General features: G+C 35.9%; 1 protein-coding gene across 7 annotated transcripts in view; it reads right to left on the minus strand.

The window, feature by feature from the left end:
• chd3 (chromodomain helicase DNA binding protein 3) overlaps positions 1-26,983 on the minus strand; it is a 171,698-nt gene that overhangs the window by 29,219 nt on the left and 115,496 nt on the right. For all 7 annotated transcript variants that reach the window (XR_005632883.1, XM_039747026.1, XM_039747025.1 and 4 more), the window contains 8 exons: positions 26,582-26,667; positions 15,545-15,678; positions 15,048-15,192; positions 8,526-8,691; positions 8,309-8,424; positions 4,101-4,293; positions 3,891-3,977; positions 3,654-3,806 (listed from right to left, as the gene is read on the minus strand). Coding sequence is in view for 6 of the 7 variants with exons in the window: in XM_039747026.1 (XP_039602960.1) it covers positions 3,654-3,806; positions 3,891-3,977; positions 4,101-4,293; positions 8,309-8,424; positions 8,526-8,691; positions 15,048-15,192; positions 15,545-15,678; positions 26,582-26,667 (1,080 nt within the window). In the remaining variant the exon portion in view is untranslated. The remainder of the gene's footprint in view (positions 1-3,653; positions 3,807-3,890; positions 3,978-4,100; positions 4,294-8,308; positions 8,425-8,525; positions 8,692-15,047; positions 15,193-15,544; positions 15,679-26,581; positions 26,668-26,983) is intronic.

Below are 26,983 nucleotides of genomic sequence, written 5' to 3' on the forward strand. Positions count from 1 at the left end.
GCAGGCCCCAGGTTTCCTGTGATCCAGCTCTGGATAAACAGGTTTAGATAATGTATATATTGTTCTTAATCTCAGATGCTGTCTCTGTCGTTTTATGCCTGTCCGTACTCCTATTACTTGCTCTTACTCTGCTCATTATGGGTTTACTGTCCTTTATGGTGGGCTATTCAAGTCTCACTGCCCCTAAACTTGAAACTACATGCTTGTTTTTCTTTGTTTCCCTTAATACAGCTAGGTGGGGTCTGCACGCTGATTTAAATCTAAGAGCCCTGTTCTTCCTAAGCCCCCATGATTTTCATGAGAAAATATTTTATAAATGATAAAATTGTTTAAAATTGTTCATATTCAGTATCTAGTTTTGATTATGCTTGTTATTATCAGACAAAAACAAAACCAGATAGTAAACCATGTAGTGCAGTAAGCTTACACTTACATTAAACTCGTATCCAAATCTTTTAAGTGTACAATTCTATCTGATTGCAACACAAAACTAAACTCCGTAGGAGCTCCATGCCATAATTACTAAAACTAAAACTGAAACTAATAAATATAAAAATAGAAATTTCTTTGTGAAATAAAACCTAAACTAAAACTAAAAATACACGATGAAGGAAAACTAAAACTAAACTGATTTTCCAAGTAAGGTCAGAAAAAATATAGAAATAAAAACCAATATAAAAAGGCAAAACTATAATAACCTTGCTGGGCTCCTTCGGTACTGTGTCTTTTGGAGAATCCTTGGGTACTGCCGGTTTGACTTTGTTTCGAATGACCAGTCACTCATGGAGTCCCTTTATTGTGAGGAAGCATCAATTATGGAACTGCGGCTATGTGGCATGATTCCCCAAGGCTGATTCCATTCACAAGATCCACATTGCTGGGGACCTGAGTGGCCGGAACAGGCCAAAAGGACACCCAAGTAACACCTGGCTGTAGCAGATAGATAGCCATTTCCGGAGTGTGGAAATGGACCAGGTGTCTGCTTTGGGAAGGTTGGCAACTGGGATCCCTAGCTGTTCTGTCGTATGCAGCGACGTGCTGTACCAGTGCATGCTTCCCAACTTAACCTGATTTGACCTGAATATTTTATTTAGTTAATAAGAATAATTTTGAAAGTTTAATTTTTGAGTTTTATTTTCTAATACAAGTTTGAAAATTTACTTCCTTGCTTCAGATGGATTTTATTTATTTTTTTGGTTTATACTTTTAGCTGTGTCAATGCTGAGAACCACTATGAGTTAATATGGCTACTATGGGATTTTGTCAGGTTGCGAAGGTGTGTTTTCCAGATATATAAAATGCAGTGCAGTGATGTAAACCTCTTTGTCCAAGATATGAATTCCACCAGTGAACAAGTGCTCATAAAAGATGTAGTACCTGATAATCTGGTTTTGACTCTTCTTGTTTGCACAGACTCTTAATGTTTTAGTTTTTTAGCTCTTGTTACTAAAAATCATTTTCTTGGTAAACAACATTTTGCAATTCTATTCTGACTATGATTACAACTAAGCAATTTTATGTGAAAACATGTGTGCTCTGAAAAGGTTATCTTGTGTTTTCAAGTTTATTTTTCAGTTTTTGTGAAAAAATAATTCCTTCTCCTGGTCAGCTTCTTTAAAAATAGTGTCACTGAGTGGTCAATTTGGGAAATGCAGGCAGGTGTGTGGTTGTGTTGGAAAAGAAGAACAAGCAAATGGATTGACTAGTACTCAGACTGACATGAAGGTAACTACTAATGTGGATAGGAAATTCCTAAAAATATCATACACTCTATCTAAAAAAATAGCTCAATGGATAGAAAATTCAAGGTAGCAAAGAAACCTTGATTTTGCCTTGAATAACTGGAATTATAAAGGAATTATTTGGAAAGGAGTAGTTCAAGCAATCATTGAAAATACCACTTTCAAACAACACTGTGAAGCATCACATCTCATCCATATCAGAACATATAAAAGTTCAATGTACCATTAAAAAAGGTAACCAAAAATGTCACATCTAACTGCATTTGCTATCAATTGGAAAGTGACATACATATGGAATATTTATTTTGTAAAGAATTACACATTACTACAATAAGTAGTAAATAAATAATAAATTTCACACAATGGATAACTTTATGTTGTCAAATAAAATAAGATGGGCCAACTGCGCTAGCATGTGTACCGATGGATCTGTGGCAATTGTCCAATGAATAAAGACTGTTGCTTCTTGCTTTGTTTCAATATAGTGTTCATTGTTTTCATCACACATGTGCACAAACAAAATGAAATCCAGACTTCTCTCTTCCTGGACTTAGCTATAATCATAGATAATTTTGTGAAAGCCAGAGCTACAAAATGAAGGTGATTCAATGGGAGGGAGTGTGCTCTAATAACCACTCCATACTCATGTACAAAGTGCTGAGATAGTTATCCTACAGACAGATGCTGACCTGTCTATTTAGCCTTTGGTGAGAAGCTACAGGCATTCTTCAAAGAGGCCAGATTTTAACTGACTTTTTATGAGATGAAAAAGTGATCACTGTACCACTACCCTAGAGTACATATTCAGTGAAACAAACAAGCATAACAAAACAATGTATTGTGCAAATACAAACAGCTTTTCCGAACATGAATTAGTTAAGGCTTTTAAAAGAAAAATGAAGCACTGGGAAAACCATGTCTCCTCAGGAATTAGTAAAATGTTCGAACAAATACATGCATTTATAGAAGAGGGAATGCTGGATTTTAGCACAATACAAAATTATATAAAGTAATCGTGCTCCTCTCACAGATGTTGTAAAAAAATGTGTTAGTTACAGAAAAGGAAGCAAAGCACCCAGCCACTTCCCCATCAAAATTCACAGAAGAGCTCATAAGACGTATCACATAACGGCACCCTGAGAGCCCATGAAGTTTCATTTAAAAAATTCTGGTGTGGGAGTGCTGCAAAAATTAGATCTTTTATAACTTTGTAAGATGCAGAAATATTAGTTCACGCTTTTGTTTTTAGTCGACTAGATTACTGCAACACACTCCTCTCAGGACTACCCAAAAAGACATCATTTGATTACAACTAGTGCAGAATGCAACTGCCAGAATCTTAACTAGGAAAAGAAAATCCAAGCACATCTCTCCACTTTTGATGTCACTACACTGGTTACCTGAGCCATTTACAAATTAATTTACAATATTGCTTATGGTTTACAAAGCCTTAAATAATCTCGCTTCATGGTATAGTTTGGAATGCCTCTCACCTTATGCTCCAAATCATAACCTTAGATCTTCAAATGAGTGTCTGCTTAGAATTCCAAGAGCTGAACTTAAAAAAAAAAAAAGTGGTGAGGAAGCCTTCTGCTGTTATGCGCCTTCTGGAATAGCTCACCGACAGAAATTCGCCAGGCTAATACAGTGCAGAACTTTAAAAAAAACTGCTAAAAATCCATTATTTTAATATGGCTTTCTTGTAGCTTCATTTTAGTGTAACCCTGATATTCTATATATGCATTTAATTATCATTTTTATCATATCTCCACAATCTGTACTAACCCCTACTTTCTTTGCTGTTCTTTTTCTGGTTTTCTGTGGTGGCGATCTGCGCCACCATGCAGTCCCTACAATGATGGATTGATGGCATGGTCATATTAAAATATATTTTAAAAAAGCAAGTGTTACCTGTGAAGCCCCCATCAGCAATGTTGAACATGAACCTGGGCCGTTCAGTTCTTTCATCTCTCTTCATGCTGGTTTTGCCAACCTCTTCTTTTGGTATTGAAGCTGTAACCGTTTTTACTTCTTTACCATTATCTTTTTCAGATTTGACTTCATCTGCAGGGATACAGAGGGAAGGAAATTAATATGCCATTTTTCCCCAAAGTATAGGAATATCATAAGGCTTATTTCATTTGTCACCTTGCTTAATGCAAGAGGATTGTTGCTCCTTCAGATCTGCTGTTTCACTTGTGGCAGTTTCAGCTTTATGCTCCACCTTCTCAGACTCTGCAACATAAGAACACTCATGATATGACATTTAAAGGTGCTGGGCACAACCTGACATCTAATTGCATTAGAATTTTGAATATTTGAGTATATTTAAGTATTTTAAGACGAAATGATCCCTACCACGTGCCTCTTCTTTAAAGGGAGAAGCCTGAGGAGAATCTAGTCTCAATGGTGGAAGTGAAACACCTATATCAGTGTCCATGACTTCTTCAGATTTCTCACTTGGTAGTGTTTCTTTGGTTGCTTCTGTTATGGCGATCTGCTCCTCTTGTGTGACACTAGTATACAATGGAGAGGCATGCTCTTCTGAGGGCTACCATAAACACAGAAATGAAGAAAGCAAAAGAGCACACATTATGGTGTAAATAAATTGTCAAGAAACTAATGATCACACATGAATCAAATTCATTAACTGAATTACCAAGAAAAAGGATGGATAAGTTACATTTTAAAATTACCCAAGACCAATGTTATTAAGAACTGTGGAAAAAATATAAACAAAAATGAAAGCATTTTTGAAATTAACTAACCATTTGCTTAAACTTGTTGCAGATTAAAGTAAAATATTATATCAGAGCACACTTTATATTTGACTCAACATTTTCTGATTTTACTGAAAGACTTGTCACATTATCATAAGAAAACTTTATGTATTAAGTTAAGAGATACGGCAACAATGATATAAAATTTGACCACTATAATGAAAACTGTATTTGTACATTTGCAAAACTGTGCCCCTAAGGATATTTTTAGTGAGTAGTACAAAACTAAAAAATTGTGAAAAAAACAACAAATTGCTGAAAAACAAACTACATAAAAAATACAATTAGAAAATATCAAAAATCTAAAACTAGATGAAAACTAAAAAAAAAATCTTAAAACTAAAACATTGCTTGGGTAAAGGTAGAAACGACCTTAAATTGCACTCTTTGGAGCAATGCAATCGTCTCAGTCTATTACTACTGTAGTGGTAGAGTGCTGTGATGTGGAGAAGTCAAGAACAATGACAACTTTTACTGGCTAACGAAAAAGATTTCAATATGCAAGCTTTTGAGGAAGCTCAGGCCCCTTCTTCATGCAAGATGTAATACCAAAACTACAATTTCTGTAAATGCACTCCTCTGTTTTGCCAAAACCTCATACAAAGGGTCCAGGATGGTCAGCAGCTTCATAAATGACCTTTGTTTTACCACTTCCACCAGTGAGTCTAACCTGACTTTCAAGATTGAACTAGCCCTTTAGATCAGTTTATTTCTCCAGCACACTACTGTATCAAAAAATACGCTGGCCACGACAAACTGACAGAAAACATGTAAGAGCGGCCTGCATATACCAAATGAGCTCAGTCTGGTCAGGAAATAGAGGTGATTCTGATCCTTCTTGTACATAGCCTCTGTGTCTGTACTTAATTTAAGTCTGTCGTTCAGATGCACCTGAAGGTATTTGCATGTCTCAACCACTACTATATCTTCATCACCAATGAGAACTGGGGCAAAGTAGGCTTAACCTTCCCTAAGTCCATGTTGAGATGCAGGTGATTCAGTTTGCACCACTCAACAAAGTCCTTCTACACCAAACTATGCTTGTATCATTAGAAAATGTCTGTAGATGACATATCTCAGTATTATATCTAAACTATGAAGTATACAGGGTAAACAGAAAGGGAGTCAGTGCAGATCCATGTGGAACCACTATGCTACTCATGACCATGTCTCTCTATTGTAGATCACAGAGGACACTTAAAAGACCTGCGAGACAAAAGAAAATGGCCATGGAGCATCTCGCGGGGACGTTAAACATGAAACATCGACGACCAAGCAAAGAAGAAAGCAGCGCAGAGAAAAGAGACTCAAAAGCATTGGAGAGAAAAAAAGAGCAAAAAAGAAAAACAATAATCTAGGTGCAAATTCGGAAAATAAGGAAAGTAATCAACAGCCCGGAACAAGTGGAATTGAAAAACAGCATGTCCAATCGGACTCAGTATTAAAAGACAGAGAGTAAAAGACAAAGTAGAACTTCATAAAGACATTCACAAACTATGGCACTTTACACTTTCAGAGCAGGTTAGAGATTATGAAAGCAGTGGAATTCGAAAGGCTAAAAAAAAAAAAAAAACATTGGCACGATACACATGTAGAGAAAGTTAAAGAATATGAAAGTAGGAAAATTAGAAAGTATAAAAAAAAAGAAAACAAAAATCGCAGTAGCACGAACAAACGGAAATTATTACTGAAAAAAGGGAAAATCACGGACCAGGTGTCAAAAAAAAAAAAAGCAGGACAAAGCGAGGTCAGAAATAAAAGACAGAGTAGAAAATTAAGTAAAATGTCAAAGTGGTTAAAAAACAAGGGGGCCAAACACATGCAAAGCAGGTTAGAGATAATGAAAACAGTGGTATTCAAAAGACTCAAAAAAAAAAAAAACCAAACACAGGCGCGATAGACATGCTGAGCAAGATACAGAATATGAAAGCAAAAAAAAAAACGACAGTGTCAAAACAATGACAGTAAACATCGCATTAGCGCAAAAAAGAGATTGGAGAAATAATGAAAAGGCGAATAGAGATCGAATATATGGACATAGGTGATATGTCAGAAGTATATAAATATTGTTTAAGTCAGAGAATTTCAAAAACGGGGTTTACCTCACATGCATTTATTGGTTACTTTGCAAAAAAATTATTAACTGCTGATTATGTAGATCGTTTTGTCTGTGCTAAAATTCCAAACAGAGAAACCTATCCTGAGTTATGGGACAAAGTAATTAAACACAAGTCTCACTGACCTCATTAAAAAGATTCAGCATATTGGGACTCCAAAGATTCAAAATATTGTTTTTACAGAAGTTCTGAAATAAAAGTGAAACTAATGAAATGGCAACAATTCAAAGAAAAAAAATCTCAAAAGTGTGTATCCGTAAAACCAAACACGGGAGCTGGCGAGTGAAGCGAGCAGGGGGCAAAGCCCCCTAGTCATGTAGGCTCTATTCAACAGACAGATGACAGCATTGTCCACTCCTAAGTGGTCCTGATATGTGAACTGCAGAGGTTCCAGTTTCAATTGAGCCAGTGTTAACCTTTCTAAAATCTTCATTATGTGAGAGGTCAGAGCCACAGGTTCATTAAAGACTTTTGGTTCAATTGTCTTGGGGACAGCTACCACATATGATGCTTTCCATATAGCTGAAACCCGTTGTAGAATCAGACTGAGACTGAAGATATACTGAAAAACGAAACACATTTGTTCAGCACATTTATTTAGCCCCATAGCGTGAACAACATTGGGTCCGGCAGTTTTGTGTTAATTTAGTTTCCGTAGTTCTTTTTTCACCTGGTCTGCTGTGAAAGTCAGTTCTTCGTAGTTGGGAGTCTGACAGAATGGTGGGGGCAACTCATTGTAGCTGGTTCATGAGGATGGAGACATTGGCAAGTGGTATGCAAAAATGTGGAAACTAAGGGACAGGGAGGGTGAGTAGACAGTGGTAAAAGGTCTAAGCTGACTAAAGTAGACTGAAGTGGGGGCACAAGGGGAGCTGGACCCTATAGATTGTCCAGGTACCAGGGTGAGTAAACTTTTAACAATAAAATCACAGTCAAACTGTTAAAGAACTGATATAACTATCTATATCACACATGTGATCAGCTTGGCCTTTGGTACTCTCCTGTAGTTTTCTTTAGCCTCAATGATTTTCTCCTTCAGCTCTATCTCTACAACCTCTTCATTTCCCCTCTATCTCCAATCCTATGCCTAGATGACCAACATTTTGTTTGGCTTTAGAAAGCTATCATATCACATCAATACAAAAGCTGGCTTTTGATTTAGTCTACCTTAGTATTTGCAGAAAAATCTTAAGATCACCCCTAAAAATATTTTTTTTAATACAATTCACAAAACTTTCATGAGGAAATGTATTTCTCACTATGATAATGAAAAAAAATCACCTGATGAATATTTCAGTGTTAGCTGTAATATGTTGTACACAAAGGCCATCCATGACCTCAACAGTAGCATTTACCAGACAGATGGCCCATAAGCCATTACGATATAACTTATAGTATAGTATATATGCTTAATGAGTTTTAGGAAATCTTCAAATTCTGGAACAAACATGGTTATGCTTATGTACATTTTTTTATTTAAGAATCTTTTGCAGGAAGACAATGTGTGGATTCATTTTTACACTTATTTTTTATCAATAAGTATTGTTATAAGCAGTAAACTAAATCTCTTTGTTTTTTTACAAAATATGTATTTGAGTATTCTGGTAGCCATACCCTCCTACAATCTAAATACCTGAATGATTTATTTAAAGTAAATATGACTATATACCTCTGTAACATCTGAACACTTAATAGTAGGCCACTCTCTATCTTCTTTACTCTCAGACTCCTCTTTTTCACCATCTTTTCCATTCTTCTCTATCCTCTCGCTCGGGGCAGGAGTAGCTTTAAAGCAAGAAAAAAAAAAAAAAAAGATGATAGTCGGGTCATCAGTTATTTTCACATACAGAGAAAGCTCAGTCTGAGTCAAACATATTCATGTTTACCTGGTTTTGAGGTACAAGGTGTGTTAGAACAGCTAGGGTCTGGTGTAGTGGTTGCAGTTTTAATGGCGGGTGAAGAGGCTCTAGAGGATTTTTTTGAGTCCATATTGATCTCTGGCATCAGCTCTGGAATGCTCCATTTCCCATTTACATGTTCAAACTCTTGAACCTGCCATTGAAAAGTCATTATTTTTAAATTTATGGCTCTAGACACAATTTACACTTCATTGTCCTGAAAAATAGATGATAAAGATCACTATAATTAAACCCTAGAAGAAAATTACAGAAGTATATCAGCAATGGTAAAATAAATTATTTTATCAGAAAACTAAAAGATGAATAAGAACTAATAATGACTTTGATTTAATTTATCAGGTTGAATTGTTCTCTGCATTCTAAAAACATCATGTTAAGTTTAGGAATGAACAATAATTTACCGTATATACTCACGTATAAGTCGGGTCTTGAAACCTGAAAAATCGATTATAAAATCAGAACCCGACTTATACGCCCATTCAAAAATGCGACACTTAATTTTTTTTTTACATCTTGCTTCTCCAATCTCATACCAGTTTGTCAGACGTATTGAATTTTGTTGCAGCAGCGCAGTTACCAATTTCTTTTGCTACTTTAATGACGTTTAATTTAAAACCATCTTCATATTTTCTTCTGATCGAACCAACATCAACATTGCGCTTTTTATATTTACATAAATGTATACATTGTAACATATGTGCCTCCGAGAATCACCCTCTGAGTTCTTTACAGATATGTGATACCACCCTGGATAAAAAAGGGACACTGCCACAAACGGTTGCCTTTTTCTTCCTCTACAGTACTGAGAAAATGCTCAGAGGGGAACTGAATTTGCCCCTTCCAGTCCCTGGGTTATAAAAATGCAACTGCCTGGAAATAGGAGTCACTTCTTCATGAATCAACGAGAGCTAAGGATCTCCACAAATTCACCAAGGTAGACTAGTGAGCCTGATTAACTGCAATCACTTTACTTTGCGTGGCCACTATTTTTGTTTCCTTTTTTCTGCCATTGTTTGTGTGCTTTGTGTTGAAATTTAAGTAAGCAGGGATATCCAGGATGGCACCTTGAAAATTCTTCCTATACAAGACAACTATAATACATACTATATATAGGTAGAAAGATATCAATAGAAGCACTCTCTCTTTCTCTCCGCTTCTTGGCCCATTTATATCACTTGTCCAAAAGCTTCTTAATGCCTTAAGAAAAATGTTTCTTTATTGAGCGTAAAGTCAGTTATGCATCACTGCTTTCACTTTTAAGCACTTACAAAATTAGTGACTACTCAGTTATCTGTAAGGGGTACAAACGGACAAAAATTCAAAGGCTCCCAGTCTGCAATGCAGTTTGGGGGTTTTAGAAACTTCCCATTTGATTTCCTGAAGGGTGTTCATGATGTGCTCAACAAGGTGAGGGTTGACATTCCGTGAGTTTATATGTGCCATAATCTCTTAATATATATTTCTCTTCTGGTTCGTCCTGCTTCCACTTCAAAACCGGTCTCACCCACACGCAGCCGACACATTTCTTGTTTCCTATTCGTCCTCTTCCAAACCCTTCCCTACGCTGCCTGCGGCTCCTCTTCAAAGCCGGTCCTGCCCACACCCAGCCGACACGGCATTTCTCGATTCCTATTTGTCCTCTTCCAAACCCTTCCCCACGCTGCCTGCAGCCTCTCATATACCTTGCTATTTTCGTTATACTACGACGGTTGTTTCTTAAGCCTTTGTTATAAAATGTACGACAGTATCTTCTCTGTCAACATCTCTATTCCGGGATCCGGCAACTGTCGTCTCCAGCAAAACACCTATTCACAACTTCACATGGAGCCAGTGAAGTTGAGAGAGAGTAGGTGTAATATGTTCAGTGGATTTAGAACAGCAGGTTATTATACTGGCAGCAGAATTTTGAATAAGTTGTAAGTGATGGATAAGTTTTTATGGGATGCCAGTTAGAATAGCATTACAATAATCTATATGTGAGATGACTCTGGCATTAACCAATACTTCAGTACTGTGTTGCATAAGAACAGGACGAAATCTAGAAATGAAGTCTAGAAATTAGAATAATAATAATAAATTATTATTATTATTTAATAATTGCCATTATCAGTGTATAAATGGATATAAATAATTCCATGTAAACGATTCACCAAAATCTGTTGTATGTAAACGATACTGTTTTAAACGTTATTGTTTTTTTTAATCAGAAAACCCAGTTTCCACGTCTACCTGTATTAATTTAAATGGCACTTTTGCCACTCGCAATAGGGTGGATGCGCGGACGTATCGTGTCAACTGGGCAGCACCATGAATGCGGCTTCTATCTATATATTTCTATGGTCTATGCTCTCAACCATTGGCATTGGTTTCGGTCCTTGCTATTTTCTATGCTCTCGACCATTGGCATTGGTTTCGCTCCTTGCTATTTTCATTATACTGCAACGGTTGTTTCCTAAGCCTTTGTTATAAAATGAATGACAGTATCTTTTCTGTTGACGGGTTTTTGTACAACGTCATCTCTATTCCAGGATCCGGCAACTGCCTGTTCCTATCAGTGGGTCATTTCTTGACACAAATCGTCTCCAGCAAAACACCTATTCACAACCGCGGCGAGCGTCGGCTAGTCCCAGTTATTCACAGAGATCGGTTTCTAAAATGCCATGTAAACTCCTTATTCTGGTTAGAGAAACCAGGCTATTGGTCTCTGGAAAACCTTGTTAACTAAGAACATTCCTCTGCAAATAACCCCGTTGTATGGACAGTTAAGGATTTTGTAGTTTGTGCATGTCCACTGCACTCTTTTCACCTGCTTAGCTTTGCACATGCTTTTAACAACGACAAGTAGAAACATCCACAAAGATCAATTTCCTGAGGGAAATGCTTGGGTGATCACATTATTCATTATCCTGGTTGAAATCAGTCTCACTATTTCAGAAATTATAAAAAATTGATGATGAATTGAACATACAGTGCTAAGTTTAGCAGCACAATGTCAGGAGCAGTAACACGTTAGAAGTAAAATGCACTATGTAATCAGATTACTTTTTAAAGTAACAAGTAACATAATGCAATACTTATTTTACGCAGCAACACTGGGTATAAGGCAAGATGCATGCATACCTGGTCATTTGCTGGGGTCAATTGCACAGCCAAGAAAAAAAATATTAATAAAATGTCAGTTTAGTTTTAATGCAGATATTTGCTATAGACATAGCTGCCACTATTCAGACCATCAGATATTTAAAAACGGAATGGATGTTATTTAGTTCACAAGACATGAAAGACTAAAGTTATTTATAAAATGCAAGAAAATGATCACAGGCTTCATGCTTGTTTTTGGATGCACAGTGGCCAATGATCACATTTAACTGTTTTTGTGCAGTTTAATGACATTGGAGAGTACTGACAAATGAAAAATCCAGAATAATACTTGTACACTTAAATGCAGATTTTTAAGGAACCAAGTTTCACCTCATCCCAGTTATGTGTGTGCATGTAAATGCATTTACTGTTGTATAGTAAAACACTACTCTTGTAAAGAATTATTATTCTTCCTCTCTTTTTTAATAGTTGGCCTGAGTTCTTCTCTCTTTCGGAGTTTGTTCTTCCCCACTGTAAATTTTAAAATCACAGAGCCATATTCATGACTCAATATTAATTTACATAATAACAGCATGGCAAACAACAGCAGGGAACTAAAAGACCAGATAAGCACTAAGATGTTGCAAACTGTGGCAAGGTATCTCACAAAAATGAGTTTGAAAAGTGCTGAAACCATTTTGTACTACTGTCAAGAGAACAGTCCGTGATGTTGGGTAAATAAATAAAATAAATAAAAGGAGTGTGCTCAGGCTTATGTTGGGTTCAGCTGTGTGTGATAGAACGGTACAGGAGCTTTAGGTTGTGAATTGAGGTGATCAACTGAGCATGCATCACATGCAGATGCATACACTTCAATTGATTGCCTCATTAACGCTCCAGGATTTGTAGTTAGCACCAGCACACCAGCATCCTGAGAAAGGGAAATGGAGAAAAAAAATAGATGAAAAAGAAAGAAGGTGATTGCAGAGTCTGAGTAGGTGAATCGTGGAAAAATTAGTTTGACAGCAACAAACTAACGATTTTGTTTATTGGGAGTACTGTTAAGGGCTGGAGGAACTCCGGGTGGTGGCTCTGCTCACCGCAAACTGCAAAGCTGACCAAACAGGGCTGGGGAGAGGTAGAGATAAGCCAAGGAAGCAAGTGGAAGGAACAGTTACAGACATAGCGGCATTCATACAAAATCTTAGTGCCTGAGAAGGAGTTGCAGTGACAGATGGGGGTGGCAATACCAAGTCCATGGCAGCTTAGAAGGGTGCAGTGGGCTGCATTCAGGGATGGTAGTGGGTCCAAGGACCAGGAAGGAGTGGGAACAAATGTGATTTTCCCTTCCTGTTTTGGAATTTAAGTGTTTGGATTATTTATTATGACTTTTACCCTCCACTAAAGAGCACTGTATTTTACCCTGGAGTTTTTATTGACTTTATTTATAAAAAAAATTGCACAGCACTAATGCACTTTGCACATATGCCTTGCATGTTTGTATTCTCACTAGCTTGACTGACCCTTGGTTTGTTATCGACGGATCCAGGTCCAAGCTGCCAAGGAGCACAGAGCGAACTCGGCCGGTCACAACACTACTCACATTACTGCTTAATTTACCCTTAACAAGCATTAAAAAATGCATTCATTGCGATATTCCTTTTATATGATTTATTTGACAGCAATTTATAAACAAGACAAATGTGTGTGGAGTGCTTCAAACCAGATGTTACGCAAGAAAAGTCCATTATAGCTAGCAGCCAGATCAGCTACGATGGAGGTAAAATTCTTACTCCACATATGGCTTAACTGCAGAAATTTACACACAATTCTAATTCATGAATGTTAAATTAATATCTAATGGGGGAAAGAAAATCACATAAAATATGCAAAATCGTTAATTAATATTATTTCTAGGATGACTCAAGACTGTTTTTAACAGAACAAATACATGTCATTGTTACTTAAGGATGTCAAAATACACCATCCATCTTACATTCATACCCTGAGGATACACTCTAATTTCATGAAATTAGACCTACCATTTATTTTTATTTTTTTAAGAAATAGAAAGAATTAGAAAGAACTAAAAAGAATAAAAGTGGCAGGTTAATTTCTGAGTAACTGAGTTCTCATCTTGATCTTATTCTGAACTCAGATGACATACACAAATAATTTCTTAAATATGAACTTTTAAAGACTAAAATATTTCCACTTTTCAATTGCTGCATATTGCTGATTTGGTCAATTAGTCCATGATGAAAATAGCCAAGTTCAGGATGGCCTTTGGCAAGCAAAAGTGCCCTTAAATAACTATATTTCTTCATTCCCAAAAAAATTTATTCAGAACAGAGCCAAAACTGCATGAAGGGTTAACAGGTTCAGGACGTTCAGCCACTATCCCAGCCCTTTTTTCAATTCTGTGGTATCTAAAACACGGTACATTAGACAGATTAACTTATCTTTTGTTTGTGAGGTCCAAAAATCCCACCTTCCTTATTCCTTGTTGCTGCATTATATGCAATGTACTTCCAGAGGAGCATTCATTGGGTGTCAGTTCTAATGCACATAGAGACCACTTCGACTAAAAATTTTGAATTTATTATTATGAGTCATTGGGTATGTTGGACTACACGACTGCCCTTCACAGGAGCTTACCAGCAACTGCCTTTGACTTGCTAAAATTATGTAAATTAAGTCTGTTAGTGAAAATCTCTGGAAAAGTTGCTGAATATGTCATGGCCTTTAGTAGTTCAACTCCCTGATAACTTGCATTAACAGTTTATAGATTAAAAATTGGAATGATGGAAACAAAATATTTAGTCCTAAATTTAAAGGATCATTAAAAAAATGTAAAAATGTTATGTGATATTTTGTTTACTAAGATGCAACCAATCTCTGCACAGACACATGACAAACAACCCAAAAAAATAAACAGTTTTAAGTACTGGTTGGATCTGTGACAGATAGCAGACAACGTGGAAAAACAAAGCCACATGACTGTTTAAAACTAATTTCCTAACACAACAAAAAACAAAATGGTATACAAACGCTGTAAACTAAGTACAACGATTTTAATGTTGGAAAGATCTATGTGAAGAGTTAATAAAGGACTGTACAATAAAAACGTCAAAAGCATTAAAGGACTCCAAATCCTGTAAATGAAATCACAGTCTCGATATCTATTGACAGCCATGAGAGTATACACAGAAAAGAAAGACAGAGAGGAAGGGAGTTGATATTTTAGCATTTGAATAATTATGTACCCATCACAAAACACAGAAATTAGTCCTTTATTTCTTAAGAGGATAATATGCTGCTTGGATTCTATTTTCTATTGTGTTTCTATGCTGCTTGTAACTATGACATTTGCAAAAGCAATATGGAAAAAGTGCCATACAGGTTTACCTTCTTCTTGACCAATGACATGACCCCAATGCGTGTGAGGACAGGCTGCCGGCATAAGCCTTCCCGGGGTACCCCGTCTGCAAAAGTCTCTGACCCATCTGCCACTGGTTCACACAAATGGCGCATGAACAACGATACATAAGCCCTATGAGAATAGAAGGAGGAGAAGGAGCAAGTTTTAAAATATACAGTAAATTAGGAAGGCAAAAAGCCCATTATGAGACAGGAACTTCTCTTTTTTGGTATAATTATTTTTATGACTTAAAGTTAACATAATAAACTTAATTTATTTTGTTCAAGCAGGGAACATTTCCCCTCTGGCTCCTTCTGCATTAAAAGGAGTTACCCAAAGATGTCCACATAATTTCCTTTTAAATTTAGATCTTTGTGGAATTATAAAATTATAATTAGATAATAATGATTACAAACAGTATAAATAATTTACACACAGAAATCTCTAATGGTTTATCTGAAGATGGACTAAAAATGTATCTTACTTGAACTCTTTCTCCGTTTTTCCACGCAGATCTCTCACAAGCCACTGGCAAGAGAAGGCTTCCTGAGAAGGCATTCCCCATCTCATCACGGCATTTAAGAAAGCCTTCCGTTGCCTTGTGTTGAACCCTAGGACCTAAAAAAAAAAGGGGGGAGTTATCACACACTGGTTCATAAAGTTCAATCTTGAAACCTACAAAAAATGCAAGGCAATGTCCATGTAACAAACAAACAAAAAAAAAAAAAAATTCAAAAGTATATTGTTGAGTACAGTGATCCATCGCTGTATCGCGCTTCGACTTTCGCGGCTTCACTCCATCACGGATTTTTTATATAAGTATATCTAAATATATATCACGGATTTTTCGCTGGTTCACGGATTTCTGCGGACAATGGGTCTTTTAATTTATTGTACATGCTTCCTCAGTTTGTTTGCCCAGTTGATTTCATACAAGGGACGCTACTGGCGGATAGCTGAAAAGCTACCCAATCAGATCACCTATTACATATTAAATAAAACTCCTCAATGATATACGATATGCTTCCCGCACGGTGCTTCGCACACTTAAAAGCTCTAACAGCCCGTATTGATTTTTGATTGTTTGCTTTTCTCTGTCTCTCTCACTCTCCCTGACATTCTCTGCTCCTGGCAGAGGGGCTGTTTGCACAGAAGCTGTTTGCTTAGAAGATACGGATGCTCTTCTAAAAAATGCTGAAAGACTACCTTCACATTGATCCCTTCATTGCGGCTGTTATATCGTGGTGCTTCGCATACTTAAAAGCCCAACAGCCCTATTGATTTTTGATTGTTTACTTTTCTCTCTCTCTCTCTGACATTCTCTGCTCCTGACACGCACTCCTTTGAAAAGGAAGATATGTTTGCAATCTTTTAACTGTGAGAAAGAACTGTCATCTCTGTCTTGTCATCCTACTCCATGGAAATTCATTTATCTGTCTGGAGCGGATTAACCGCGATAAACGAGGGTTTACTGTATAAACTGTGCGGAGAATATTTATAAACAGTGTGGGAGAGTTTCTAAGGGCTTAAAATATATAAAAATAAACATACAAACATATGGTTTCTACTTCGCGGAATTTCACCTATCGCGGGGGGTTCTGGAACGCAACCCTCCCAATCGAGGGATTACTGTAACTTAAAATGCTACTAACATGACACCCTCAAAAAAAATCTGCCCTGTATATTTTTACTTTAATGTCAAGATAAAAAAAAAAAGAGTTTAGAATGCATTTTTAGTGATGATAATTAAAGATTGCATAGTGGGGACTGATTAATTTGGGCAAAACTAAAACTCTTACTTAATTTAGATACATCATTTCTAAAAAATACACAGCATTCATTTCAACTTAAAAATGTACTTAAAAATGGACAGTCAAATACTACATTCACAAAAATATAACAGAATCATCCAGATTACATGGTGCAATTTTTAGAATTGTTAATGTTTAAAATGTTATGGAGTGAAGCACAAAATGCTCTATTACTCTCTTATGCACCACAATTAGGAACAGTGGTTTTTAAATAAAAACTGGCAGTGCTTTCTATTCAGCAATAATAACTGTGTATCAAATTACAGTATAGAAAATTAAGATGTTCTTTCTTTATTTTTCAGCAACAGTCAGAACAGTTTTGCCAAATGTGAACACTTTCCTTATTCCATACATGCACAGCTCTTGTGCTGGGCATTTCTGACCTTATTAACACCTCATTTGGTGTTTTGGTGTCAATACAGGAACTGTCTTCTAGGTAGGATTTAAGGCTCGCTCATGCACACATCCTAATTTCACTCATGGCAGATAAACTGCCAGCATTAAATTGAACATTGGTGTCTCTGAGGTAGTGGGAGTAAGCCTCCAAACAGACAGCCTAAGCCAAGAATTGAAGTACTGAATAGTTTTAAATTGGTCATTATTTTATTATGTCAATGACAGAACAATATGAAAAAAAGCATTAAAATTTAGAGAGTATGCCATTTTTTAAGTCAAAAATGTAACAGTATTGACCCACATCTTGATACTGTACACATATTGTTACTTTAACTTTGCTGCTCGTCTTCCTCTATGGCAACCTCAGGTTCAAGGGTTCTTGGATTCAAGGTATAGATTCACCTTGACAGGTCACTGCCAATCACAGTTACTGGAATTACAGAATTTGATGCCCAGATATGACTTACTGTCTCTATTTTTCAAATAACTAGTCAAAAATAAATGAAAGAAGTCACACCTATAATTGCTCACATTCTTTCACTATACAGGAGCTTTTTTCATCATTTCACAAAGATATTGCCTGCTGCCTGGTATGAAAATGCATTTGTGAACTTTGCTGATCTAACAAAAGAGTGAGTACACAAGTGGTTTTGCATGTAAACAAGTAACAATAACTGAAGAGATGTTATAGCCATGTACTTGTTAATTGGGATTAAGTTTAGTAAATTTAGTACAGATGTTTTAGCATAGGCTAGGAAGTAGCACAGAGCTGTCATTCCTGCTTCACAGAACCAGGTCCTGCATGGAGTTAGCACATTCTTTTTGTGTACTTACAGATTGCTTGGTATCACTGAGCATAAGTTTACCAACTCAAAAACTTTGTCCAGAGCTCTTTAATTTCAATATCCTAACCAACAGCAACTCATCATGCATTAAAAAAACGTAAGTTTGTAGTACGTCAATGTATTTCATCGCAGTTGAGCTCTATCATATTTGCCCTTTTCAATTTTTGAGTATTTTGTTATTTATTGTGCATGTGCACAATACACCACAGAAAGTGCAACATGCAGGTGGACTTGCCTCTTCAAAAATGTAAGACATAAAACAAAAAAAAAATAAAAAAAATACAGTGATTCCTCTTTGATCGCGAGGGTTGCGTTCCAGAACCCCCCACGAAAGGTGAAAATCCCTGAAGTAAAAACTATAGTTTATATTGTCACGCTTGGGTTACAGATTTGCACAGAAAAACAGGAGGTTTTAGAGACAGTGACTTTAAAACACTGCAAACAAACATTTGTCTCTTTTTCAAAAGTTTAAACTGTGCTCCATGACAAGACAGAGATGACAGTTCCATCTCACAATTAAAAGAATGCAAACATATCTTCCTCTTCAAAGGAGTGCGCATCAGGAGCAAATAATGTCAGAGACAGAGAGAGAGAAAAGCAAACAATCAAAAGCAATACGTGCTGTTTGGGCTTTTAAGTATGCGAAGCACAGCGCGGGAAGCATATCATATATCATTGAGGAGTTTTATTTAATATGTAATACGTGCTCTGATTGGGTTGCTTCTCAGCCATCCGCCAATAGCTTCCCTTGTATGAAATCAACTGGGCAAACCAACTGAGGAAGCATGTACCATAAATTAAAAGACCCATTGTCCGCAGAAATCCATGAACCAGTGGAAAATACCTGCTATATATTTAGATATACTTACATATAAAATCCACAATGGAGTGAAGCCGCGAAAGTCGAATCACGATATACAATGAACGATAATCAGTTCAGTTCAAAATTATTATGTGTTGTGAAAGTGGAAAAGAACAATCAATTTGTTACTCTTGTTCATGTCCTCCATGCCACTAGAGCACACTGGAAGTTAGATTTGCAAGATTATTGGGGAGGATAGGCAGTCTGATCAACCCAGTCCAGGGAAACCTCGTGCCAGCAGGAGGAGCTGCTCAGGGGTATCCTGCAGACTTTAGAGCTTTCATGAGGTAACCCAGAAACATCTGTGAAAGTTTACCCAGGAGGTTTTTTTTGATCTATGCTTAAAAGACCCCACAGTCATTATACAGTGGACCTTACAGTTGGGCAGATGCCATCGCTAAGCAGCTAGAAAAACGAAGGAGGTTTGAGGTGAATGAATATGTGAGGGTAAATAGGAGGATCAAAAGGCTTAGGTATTTTTATTTTTAAGCCCCTTTGTGTTTGTGGGATAATTAGACTATTCACTTGGTTTGGCAATAAAACCTTTTTCTTTCTTCTTTCTTGCTACTTTTGTTCTTTGGTTGTCATTTGGGTTTGGGGACAAAGCACAAGCACCCACTTCAGTCCATAGCGTACAAAGTACAGAGAAACTCTGTATAAGCCACTGCAGAATATAACTACTGATGAAAGAGAGATGCAGAAGCAAAAGTAGAAGAATATAGCTTAGTGAAGACGACCTGTCATAATTCTACCCACAACGGCCAAGATGACAAGTGACCAAGAAAAGTATCCTTGGCTTAATAAAATAGTATCCAGAATCTGTGATTAAATGTATTATTTTCAGTTTACATTTGTTGTGACAAGCATGCCTGAAAAATGTGGAAGGCATGTTTTCTTAAATTGAAACTATAGCTACTTCAAAGTGGACATATTTGATAAGTTTCAAGGATTTTTTTCCTCCAAACTGGGACCCCAGTACCTATTAGCTCCAATTACAAAATATAAAACAGGCTACATTTTTTTTTTTAATTTATAAAATATGCTTCACTTTAGAATGAAATTTAATGAGGCAAATGAATATATACCATGATTGTGAGTAGAATTTGGTGACACTTAAGTGGAGTGCCATCTAGGTCTATCGATTCCAGATGGCAGATATTATGTGAAAGAAAAATACAACAAATAAAGCCAACAAGAAAAAGCCGTCAGAAATGCCCAATTAGCTCATGGCTCCTACTACCAATTCCCTGGCTTTTCACTTGAGCAGATGTCTGAGACATGTACTGTGAAGGCATCAAGAAGTAGGCCACAAAGACAACCAACTCAAAGCAGAAGCTGCACCTTCACAAAACTGCTCAACAGAGCAGTTGTGCTTCTTTCTGTGTGAATGAGGGGAAATGATAAACTCTTTAATTCACTTCCCAGGAAAACACACAGCTGCCAGGTCTGGAAGGGAGCATTAGCATGAGTAAGGTGCTCATCACTCGGCTTAAAGAAAATATCCTGAATTTACTTTTGCCTTAAGATGAAGATTTAAAAAAAAAACAAAAAAAAACAAAGAGGAAATTGGATTTCCGAGAAAACCAAAATAGACATGCAGATTTTAAACTACTGCTATAATATATGAAATCTGTACGATATAGAGACAAAAGGTAAACTTCAAACCATTATTTGGACATTCAGCAGTGCTGCAAAGTGTGAACAAGTAAAAGAAAAATCTTACATTCAATGTCTGCTTAGTTTAACACGAAAGTTCAATAGCTAAAAATGTAAAACTATACTTTCACATTAAAAAGAGCTTGATCATGTCAAATTCTTTATTATTTTATGGGACATAGCCTCTAATGGAAAACAGTTTAATTGCAAAGACAAATCTCTGAAATCAAGGAAACTGTACATCTAGTTGCACCACTGAAAAGCACATACTTTCAGTAATGTTTCTTGCTATAAAAAGAATTTTGAACTGTTGTCTGAATAATTTTTCTACGGTATATGCTACAGATGCTACAGTATTAAACAATTAAGGGAAAAGATACTATCAATCAGCTAGAAAGAGGCAAACAAAAATTATAGGCAAATTTTAAAAACATTTATAATTTCCCCTTATAAAATAAATTTGGAAATTTTAATTAATTAAAGTGTATTACTAGTCTTTCCAGGTGTAAACAGGAATTTGCATTTTCTCTGTTTTCAGTTGGTTGGAGTTTATTTTAGCACTTTTCCCCCCAAATAGTGATTGCATAATTTTCTTTTATAAATTTGTACACATTCAAATATTTGTATACATCTAAACTGCAGGTCTTTGTTGCATGCTGATGATCTAAAGTAAGAAATACTAATTTTATATTGTGAAATATTATATATCAATAATAATATATGTCAAGAATTGAAATATAAAATTAAAAAAAACACCTACAAAAAAGTTATATATTATATTTGATATTATCTACTTTCCTCAGTGGTACAGTTGGGTTCATATTTGCACCATACTATACTTAATATAAATGTAAAAATAAATATAAATCCTATAAAGGAACACATTCGATTCCCTTGAGGGAGAAAATGAATATCTGGCACAGTCAGAAACAGGTATTTAAGTTTAAAAAAAGAAAAAAAAAATTCAGGTTACCAATACCACTTTTCTAACAGTGAGAGAGAGGTTAGGAGCACGTACTGATACAGTGCATTGCCGCACCCACCACAAACCAACTAAGGATAATACATATGAAAATAAAAAAACGTACAGTATAAATATGTAGCTATTTCTCTCTTAAATATACATGCACACATTCACATTATTACTTTTCACATTACTTCAGAGACATAGATATACTCTATGTCAGGAGTCCCCACACTTTTTCGGCTTGCGAGCTACTTTTAAAATGACCAGGTCAAAATAATGATCTACCTTAAAATTATATATATATATATATATATATATATATATATATATATATATATATATATATATGAGAGAGAGAGAGAGTATACTTTATACATAAAACATATGTTGTTGTACCTTGCATAACTGAATAACCTTTATGGCACAATTCAAAACATTTATGGTCACTACAGTATTTGGATTTAATAATCGTCATGTGAGAAAAGGCTGACTCGCATAAATAAGTTGAGCTGAATAATGCAGTCAAGGAGCTTTTGAATTCAGCCGAGTGACAAATGACGGCTGTCCGATTAACTGCGATTTCAGTTCCTGCTCCTTTCTCTTTCTCGGATCGCTTTTCGGAAGGAAGTCAGTTTCGTAGTTTTTATGAACAGTTCGAAAGTGCCTTTGCACATTTTCCTTCTTTGGAATAGCAATGATAGATTGACAGATCAGACAAATGCACTTCGATTGTGACATTGTGAGAAAAAAAATCCTCTTCCAATTCCACATCCAGCCCATACCCTCCCCAAACAAATTTTTTTCTTAAATCCCTTCTTTAGTCGATATAAATTGGAAGGCTAACTAGATCACAGCCAGAGTTTTGCAGTAGCTTGCGCGTTAGAACGTGCGTGCGAGATGACCAGTGTGTAAGAAGAAAAGAGATCTCAGATTTTTTTTTTGGAATGCAATGCGATCTACCTGCATTACCTTTGCAATCTACCGGTCGATTGTGATCGATGCATTGGGCACCCCGCTCTATGTTATCAACATTACGTTTGGAAAAATAGGCTTTAGCAGTACCTACTATCTATATGTTTTTTAAATAATATTTCAAATTGACTTATATGGTTCTGGTACAAATAAGCTTTAGCTGCAACATTAGAAAGTGGTTTAAATTCTGAAAATTCCAAAATACTAGGAATAACCAAACATTGCCTCATTATATGAAAAATGTAGTAGTTATGCAATGGATAACTTACATTACATTTAAGTACTTTTGTAAGATATAGAAAACTGCTATGCAACACAAATGTGTTTGTGGAGTAACAGCAGGTTTAGACATTCCTATAATGCTATTCCTATAATGCTAATATACTGAGCTTTTATAAAGAAGCAAATAAAAAATATTTAACTAATAAAACATACAACATCTACTTGAAATTTCAAAAAGCTTTTTGATATGGTACCACAATCTAGTAATGAAATTATATGTGAGAGGGATTCAAGGTATGTTCGGCAGATAACTGCAAATGTGGCTAAACTTTGTACTGTATTAGATAGATAGATAGATAGATAGATAGATAGATAGATAGATAGATAGATAGATAGATAGATAGATAGATAGATAGATAGATAGATAGATAGATAGATAGATAGATAGATAGATAGATAGATAGATAGATAGATATTTTTAATGTAAACAACTACAGACTGGTTAAATTTGTTTGTGACATTAAGCTGATAAGGAGATATTCTGGAGTTAGCAAAACTCTTACAGATGGACCCAAGATAAAATTCACACTTTGTTGAGGATGTAGTAAATAACACTTATTTAGTTTAATTATGAACTGTTCCACATACGATATAAATATAGTTGATAGATAGATCCCTCTAATAGAGAGATAAAATTATAAGTGATTTGCTGCAAAGTTTGCCTTATGGATTGGTGGGGAGGGTGGTTGGGACTTGGAGCTGTTACTGCTTAAAATGAGACACTGCACAAAAGTAATCAACAGTAGCTAATAGGATGCATGAAATATATGTTTTACTTAGCATACCACTGTATAAGTTAAGACATGTTATGCTTTAGTTGCAAGCAAGACTTCTTAACTTTCCTGTAAATGTCACCATGCATTTGTGCTTTCATTTTCAGTTTAATTAACAAATTAGTAAAAACAGTAACAAGAAAGGCAGAGAACATAAAAAAGTAAAATTACAGAAATTTATTGAGAACAAATCATCAGACCTTTGGAAATGCTATGTATACAGTATTATTAACTATTCTGTCCTCTCCATTGAAATCGGTGGCATCACAGTGAGAAATTAAAGAACACTGAATTATATCTATACCTTAACCATGGTAAACTGTGCTGAGTTTTTCTCCATGAAGGGTGACTTCATGTTTCTGACATCATTAAGTAAAAGTGAGACTGATTATGTTGGAGTGATTCTGTTGTGTTGCTGTTCCTTTAATGCTGGACAAGCAAACGTGGTGCCTTAGTAACCATGGTGCTATGATTTTATGGAAAATAATGGCATTTACCTGTAAATTTGCTTTGACAGTGCATAGTCACAAAATGTAATGTATCTGTGTGTGGATATACTGTTAATAGCATGCTGATTATGTCTTCCATCTTTCCATTATCTGACCAGTCTATCCATATTGTGGTTGCAGGGATATCCTTTCAGCTGTTACTTTCAATAATTACATTTATTTATCTAAGAGATTATTGTTGGTGTTTTTCATATCATCAGCATGTACTCTTTACGACTGTAATTTACTGAACTTTCTAAAATGTCTTATTAATTACCAGAAGATAATTAATAATGACCAAAACTGACAGGTTTGTGCATCACAAATGTCTTCTGCTGAAATACAAAACAGTAACTGATAACAGTTTTGGGTATTTGATTTTAATGATAAAATGGGATTATTTGTTTTTCCTAAAACAACTAAACTGTGCTGTACAGCACACTTAATCAACCCCTCTGATTCTCCAACACCCATAAATGGAAGCTACAGGATATTTTTGTGCTACTGAGTGAAATACTGCATTTTAAAACCTAAAGGTCATAATATGTCCTTAATAATTAGCATGCGTAAGCTTTATGGATTCATTTGGAGGGAAAAATACTGATGCAATGGAGGGTTGACAGTCTATCTATGCAAAAGCAAATTGTTACTGACTCAAATAATTGAAAGGAAAAATGGCATAGAAATATAAGGGAAAAAACCTAGGGCAGTTAGCCACCAACATCAGGAATGGACTAAGGCACATATACTGGATCTACAAACCAAGAACAAACTAAACAAATGGCTGGCTATATTTGTTTTATTTATTTTTTTAATAGGGGCTTGAATGCATTAATGGCAAAACACTGCTTTCATTTAATGCAATTAAAATTTTGTTTATATAAAAAAGTGAATTAAAACAAGCAGATCAAATTATCTGTGCATTACAATCGTATTCTTAATCACTGCATGATACAGTGTATATAGCGACAATACTGTGTGTAAGGAGTAAAGCAAAAGGGAGAGGCTGGAAACAGATTATATCCAACTTTGTGTCAAAAATGTGGTTGTGCAGCTTAGAAATACTGCATAATAAACAAATACATACAGTACATGAGATATCCAGGCCATAAACTATATCTTTAAGAATAAGATATCAATAATGCTTGACAATATGATATTGCAGTAGTTAGCATCCCAGGTAAACTGTGAATGCAGAACTCATGTTATTTTCATACAATGTTAAAATGTGTTTTCTCCAGGTATTCAGGTTTCTTCTTACATTTCAAGGACATGCAGGTTAAGATGAATGTCAGCTCTACATTTAGTGGGGATGTGGTAATGAATATTATGAATAAACTATTTGTCTAATGTAAGTGGTATTTTGGACCCTTGCCCGGTCAGGAAGCTATAAAGTAAGGACAGCATGGAAGGAGGCATAACCTTGCTGGGATGGGGCTGGATTGCTTTCCCACTCAAAGGATAAAATTAGCAGTTAGAATGAGGAAGGTTGTTTATCGTGAGCAGTTCCTACCCCCAGTATGATAGATGGCAGCACTCTATTGGCGTACACCTGGCATGGACACCAGCGGGGATCCATGAGAGTCGTAGTACTGAGAGATGACCTTGTTTGGGTCTTTGAGTGCTGCCAGAGGGCACTGCAGGGAGAAGGATGCTTCCATCTGACCAAAAGTGCTTCTGTATGGCTATGCCCTGGTACCAAAAGTACTCCTTAGTAAAACATAAAAGCAAGCTCTCCAGCCTCCTCCAGCCGAGTCTGAGTACACAGGCAGAAGGAAAAGCTCACTTGGAGGAGGAAAGGGAGGATTGGTACTTGGAAGACTGTGGAGTTGACTATGAAAAAGGTACTTTGTAAAATTAAAACATTTATTTGGCACCCAGGATTGTTCTGGTGTGGTGTGTGTAGGGTTTTGAGCCTGAGTGGTGCCCCCTGTCTTTAACACTAAGCACAAGCCAAACAAACTAGATATTTAAATGACAATCTCATATGATTAAGAAGTTAAACAAAATCATTTGATCATGATACTTGTACAACTATGACTCAGAAATCATAATCCTCATGATATTTTAATTAGATTAGTTTCAAGTATGGAGCAGGGCCAGTGTAACCAGTTTTTTCTTGAGCTGAGTAAAATTGTGTCAGTTAAGAAAAACTGATTAACTGCTGCTGGCATGGTTCCGTGCTTTGGCTGAAAAGGAAATTGTGTGACTTGCTCCTGTAACTTGGACAGGATGCAGTCTAGAAAGAGCATTTCAACATAAATACATTTTAATATATAAAAATAAACAAACTATACTGAAAAAGAAAAATAAGTGGCTGCAAACAACCTAATGAAAAAGCTTTTACAAAGCTTTCATATCACTACTTTCAAACAGCACATGATAGTCTAATTTAAACAATATAAAACCCTGCATATATTACTACTTTAAATGTGGTATAAATTTAGAAAATGCTAAAGTTTCACATACCTCAATGTTGCCACCAACTCTTGCCAGCAAGGGGGGCAAGGGTTTGTCCTTCTCATTTCTCAGTTGGCGCCGTGACTGCCTGCGGCCTAGTCAATGGAGAAAACAAGATCATAAAAATAAAGTGACAAAAAATTAAATGAAAAATACATCCATATAACGTTATATTCCATAAGGATTCATTTTAATAACTTTACAGTGCACAGCATACAAAATCATCTAAAATAGCAGGCAAGCATTTTATTTTCTCTTTTCTTATTTATTTTGAATTTTTATTTTGGTTTGTTGTAATTTAAGACAGGTGACAGTGTGCCCGACTGTGGGCTCAACATCTTAGTGAAGAATAAACTGCAAGTAACTGAATACTCAATGGAGATTCACATCTAAATTTTCATTAAAAGGGTC

Source organism: Polypterus senegalus, chromosome 3 (assembly GCF_016835505.1).
Source record: "Polypterus senegalus isolate Bchr_013 chromosome 3, ASM1683550v1, whole genome shotgun sequence".
Lineage (NCBI taxonomy): Eukaryota > Metazoa > Chordata > Cladistia > Polypteriformes > Polypteridae > Polypterus > Polypterus senegalus.